Source organism: Catharus ustulatus, chromosome 18 (genome assembly GCF_009819885.2).
Source record: "Catharus ustulatus isolate bCatUst1 chromosome 18, bCatUst1.pri.v2, whole genome shotgun sequence".
NCBI classification, from domain to species: domain Eukaryota; kingdom Metazoa; phylum Chordata; class Aves; order Passeriformes; family Turdidae; genus Catharus; species Catharus ustulatus.
In genome coordinates this window covers 14,332,601-14,336,950 of record NC_046238.1, presented here as the reverse complement: position 1 = coordinate 14,336,950, position 4,350 = coordinate 14,332,601, and the positions used below count along the sequence as shown (strand labels likewise).

General features: G+C 52.5%; 1 protein-coding gene across 1 annotated transcript; it reads right to left on the bottom strand.

The window, feature by feature from the left end:
* Positions 1-945: 945 nt before the first annotated feature.
* LOC117004943 (translation initiation factor IF-2-like) lies at positions 946-3,530 on the bottom strand. Its single transcript, XM_033076132.1, has 4 exons — positions 3,459-3,530; positions 2,423-3,082; positions 2,077-2,177; positions 946-1,126 (listed from the first exon to the last, which is right to left on the bottom strand). The coding sequence occupies exons 2-3, from the start codon at positions 3,038-3,040 to the stop codon at positions 2,136-2,138; spliced, it is 660 nt and encodes a 219-aa protein (XP_032932023.1). The 5' UTR covers positions 3,041-3,082; positions 3,459-3,530; the 3' UTR covers positions 946-1,126; positions 2,077-2,135.
* Positions 3,531-4,350: the final 820 nt, after the last annotated feature.

Sequence of the window (4,350 nt, the reverse complement as noted above, 5' to 3'; positions counted from 1 at the left end):
CGGGCTTCTCCCCCGCTCCCCGGGCCGCAGCAATGGCGGCGCGGGCTTCTCCCCCGCTCCCCGGGCCGCAGCAATGGCGGCGCGGGCTTCTCCCCCCTCCCCGGGCCACGGTAGGGGCGGCCCGGGTCCCCCCTCTCCTCCCCGGGCCGCGGCAATGGCGGTGCCCCCCCCCCCCCCCCCCCCCCCCCCCCGTCTCTCCCCTGGGCTGTGGCAGAGGAGGAAAGAGAGCTCTCCCGCCTCTCTCCCCGCCCCCCGTGCTGCCTGCAGGGAGCCAGGCTCCACCCGCGGTGCAACAGAGTAGCGACTTGTAACAATCGCAAAATGCCGACTTTGCAGCTGCTCGGCTCAGCACTCTGGCAGGCACTTCTGAGGTTGTATTAGCCGCTCCTGATTATTAGCCGCATTTCCGGTTTAGGAGCAAAATCTTAGTCAAATTGGTGCGGCTTGTATTTGTGAAATTACTGTAAGCTATAAAACTTCAGGCCCAGGTTGCAGCCACACCCAGAGGTTTGCTCTATCTTATTTTTTAACCAAGCCACCCTTTCTTTTTGTAAACACATTCCTTTTTACACCAGTCTTGCATTTGCAGCTGCTCAGAAATAGTTACTTATCTGAGGGGACGAAGACAATACACAGCACACATGGGTTGCAGGAATCCTCCAGCCCGCTCTCCTGGATACCCATGCTGATATCCTGGGATTGCACCTTGTGATCTTCCTCCACTTTCCTGTGCTTGGCAAAGGATCCTGGCAGGGCTGTCCATGGCAGGCAGGTTCTGGTTCCTGGCAGGGCTGTCCATGGCAGGCAGGTTCTGGTTCCTGGCAGGGCTGTCCATGGCAGGCACGTTCTGGTTCCTGGCAGGGCTGTCCATGGCAGGCAGGTTCTGGTTCCTGGCAGGGCTGTCCATGGCAGGTACGTTCTGGTTCCTGGCAGGGCTGTCCATGGCAGGCAGGTTCTGGCTCCTGGCAGGGCTGTCCATGGCAGCCAGGTCCAGGTTGTCAGTCTCGGTTCTGGGTCCCTTTCAGGTCGTCGTGTCCAGTTTGGTGCACGTTGTGCAGCAGTCATGTCCAGCAGTGGTGGCAGCACCACATTCCTCCTCTCAGTTTGGAATGAAGCTTCTGATGCTCTGGACAAGAGAAGGAATTTCATTAATATGATGCACATATAATGTTCTTAAAAACTTGGCTACATCCTGTACCAGTGCTTGTCAGTGTCTCAACTAGACAACACTTCCAAAGCTGAGAGGCTTCAAGTGAGAGGGACTTTGAATTGGCAGAGACTTCAACATTCAATAACACAGCAGCCTGGCAGATTTCTGATCATCTGAAATCAGGATGACCAGGGAACTCTGGCAGCAAGAAGCAGCACCAAATAGCTCTCAACCTTCTTTCACCACTGCTCATTTCCACCATTTTTAGTCAGCTTCTCAAAGTTTCCAAGAATATACCAGGCAGTGAATTCCAGCTCATGCATTGCAGCATCAGAAGAGGAAGAAATGGAGTTAAACACAGTGAGAAGGCTCAGATGTGGGGCTAACTCTGCTGTGCATGGGACAGTCCTCTCCCCTTTCAGCACCCACCTTTCCCTTTGGTCCCCACTCCCTGCACCTGTGCTCTCCAGCTGCTCTGCCTTGGCACAGCTGAGGACAGCTTGTCACAGAGCACAGCACCATCCCAGAGCCCCCTCTGCCCAAAAACACCTCCTACTCCTCCCACCCCAAAAGCCAGCACATGACTAAGAGTGCTCATTTCCCCTGAGGAAAAGGCAGGAAGGAACTCCAGAATTAAAGCTTTTCCATTCCTACCACAATTGGAACATCCCTTCCCCCAGCCAAACACCACCCCCAATGCCTCTGAGCTTTCAGAGGATGTCAGAAGGGAAAGGCTCCCTACCCTCTCCCACCACACCTGCAGAGCTGCTTTCTGCACTGTGAGGGCCAATCTGCAGCACCTGAAGTTGCAGAAGGCACACAAAATGAGAAGCACACTCTCAAGTGTCTGGACAGGAGATACAGTTCTTCGTCTTACCCTTCTGAAGGGAGACTTAGATTTACACATCCCACCACTGCACACTCACTTCAGCTTCCTGGAGTCTTTCTTAGCAGAAGGTTGGCATTTTTGGGGGGATTTTTTTTCTCACTTCTTTCTCTTTCTGGGAGTGTCCCCCTTGTCTTCTCTCTAACAGGAAGAAGGAAAAAGAGGGAAAAAAACCAGTCAGGTCTTGGAAGTTCACATAAAGTACAGACCAGTACAACTTAGTTTGGCAGATTCTGGTTGAAAACAGCAAAAAACAACACACTGGAGCAACCTTTAGAGGAGAAGGATCATGGCTCTAGTGACAACCTATGAAGGGAATCTCCACACGGGTTTTTCAAACACCACCTTGGTCATTGTCCAAACCCACCTCCCTCTGCCCCTCTCACCTTCTTCTTTCTGGGGGACTCCTCAGGACTCTCCATTTCTTTTCTCTTCAAGTCCAGTTTCCTTGGAGGAAAGAACAATTTCTTCTCCCCAGGAGGTGAGGGCACTTTCTCTTGGTGGAAATCCCCAGACCTGTGCCCATTGGGGATGAGGGCATCACATTCCAGAGCATCTCCCAGCAGCTCAGGCTCCAAAAAGCCTTTGGTGTTGGCCTGGGGGGAGCCCTTGTCCTTTCTGTCCTCAGAGGGCTCCTCAAGTGCCAGCTTTGGGTCTCTATTCAGCTGATCCTTCCATAACTGCTCTGTCACCTCCACAGGACCAGGCTCACTCTCCTCCTTCCGCGCTCTTTTGGATTTTTCATGCTCCAGGGGCTCTCCAGGTCTTTTGGTAGCCACAGACTCCTTGGGCAAGGTCTCCTCAGCGAGCCCAGGAGGCTCCAGGCAGCTCTGCTTAGTCTGAAGATGAGCTTGCTGAGGAGCCTGAGCCACCTGGCCACTGCTCTTCTGGCAGGAGTTGCTGCTGCTGCCCTGCTCCTGCTTGTCCCCCTGCTCAGGCCCATTCCCACAGGCAATTTCCCTGGCACCCTCTCTTGGAGCTGCTCTTCGCTTTGCCTCGGCCATCAGGACATCAAGGTGCCACTTTCTATTAGCTGGTGGTTCAGGCTGCCAACGAAGAGAGAAAAGAAGGATTCAAGGCTGAGGCCTTTTTGGGCTGTTTCTGTTCTAGCACAGCTCACCAGAGCCCAGGGACTCTTGCCCAGAGCTCATAAATCCTGGGCTTTGGCCTGTGAAAAACTGACTAAAATAACAGGCCATGTGCACTAACTTGCTCCTTGAGCACCATGGATGGATATCTGCTGAATAAAAAACCATAAACCAGCCTGTGGCAAACAGCTAAGACTTCACTGGAGTGAGAGAGGTCTTATCAATCAGGCAGAATTTGGTAACAGAGGAGAAGTACAACATCTGCTTCCTTCCTGAGGCACCAGCCTGCAGTGGGCAGGGGCTGTGGGAGCCTCTCCATGGTCTCTGCTCTCACCTTTGGAAGGTTCTCATCACTGTCGCTGGAGCTGCTCTCACTGGAGTTGGAGCTGCTCTCACTGGAGCTGGAACTGCTCTCACTGGAGCTGGAACTGCTCTCACTGGAGCTGCTCTCACTGGAGCTGCTCTCACTGGAGCTGGAGCTGCTCTCACTGGAGTTGGAGCTGCTCTCACTGTCGCTGGAGCTGCTCTCACTGGAGCTGGAGCTGCTCTCACTGGAGCTGTCAGAGGCTGCAGAACTCTGGTTCTCCCTGGAGCTCCCTGGCTCTGAGCTGCTGGGCTGGGCTGGTGCCTCTTTCTCCTGCTGGGGCTGGGGAGATCTGCAAGGCACCAGGAGGACAAAATTAGACAGCAGCAGGGGGAAATGTTATTGACTTGTTCCAATGACATGGCAGCATCCAAACTATAAACCCAAACCCTGCGCTTGGGCACTGGGGGCAGAAGGCCAGAGGAACACGTTGCCATGTTCCAAAAATCAAGAAGCAGCTTAAAAACCCTCTAGGGTATAATCAAACTTTCAACTCATACCCAGGGAGAAAAACAATGCAAACAGGATCTCACTGCTGGATTGACACAGTTTTTGCAGCTGTAGCTTTGCTGACTCAGCTGATATCCCTTAGCATTTACTTCAGTCCAAGCCATTATCAGTAGATTCACAAGCACAAAGTATGATAAGATGCACCAGGGATTAAAAGCACCACAAATTAAAAGAAGACAAAAATTTCAGTCTGGTGCATGAAGACCTGGGGGCTATTTCTTCACTTTTATTTTGTTTGGGTTTTAAACACAGTCATTGTAATCATGACATGGTTTAGTGCACTTACTGTTGTTGGATTAACTATAGCATTTCATCGTCAAGATCATTTCCAACCTAAACCACGAGTCCATCA

What these genes read in the sequence shown, in the direction of transcription:
- LOC117004943 (XM_033076132.1), bottom strand. Translation starts at nt 3,040, where the DNA reads ATGGCCGAGGCAAAGCGAAGAGCAGCTCCAAGAGAGGGTGCCAGGGAA. An exon ending in AGTCCCCCAGAAAGAAGAAG is followed by an intron (nt 2,178 to 2,422) that starts GTGAGAGGGGCA and finishes TCTTCCTGTTAG; the next exon opens with AGAGAAGACAAGGGGGACAC.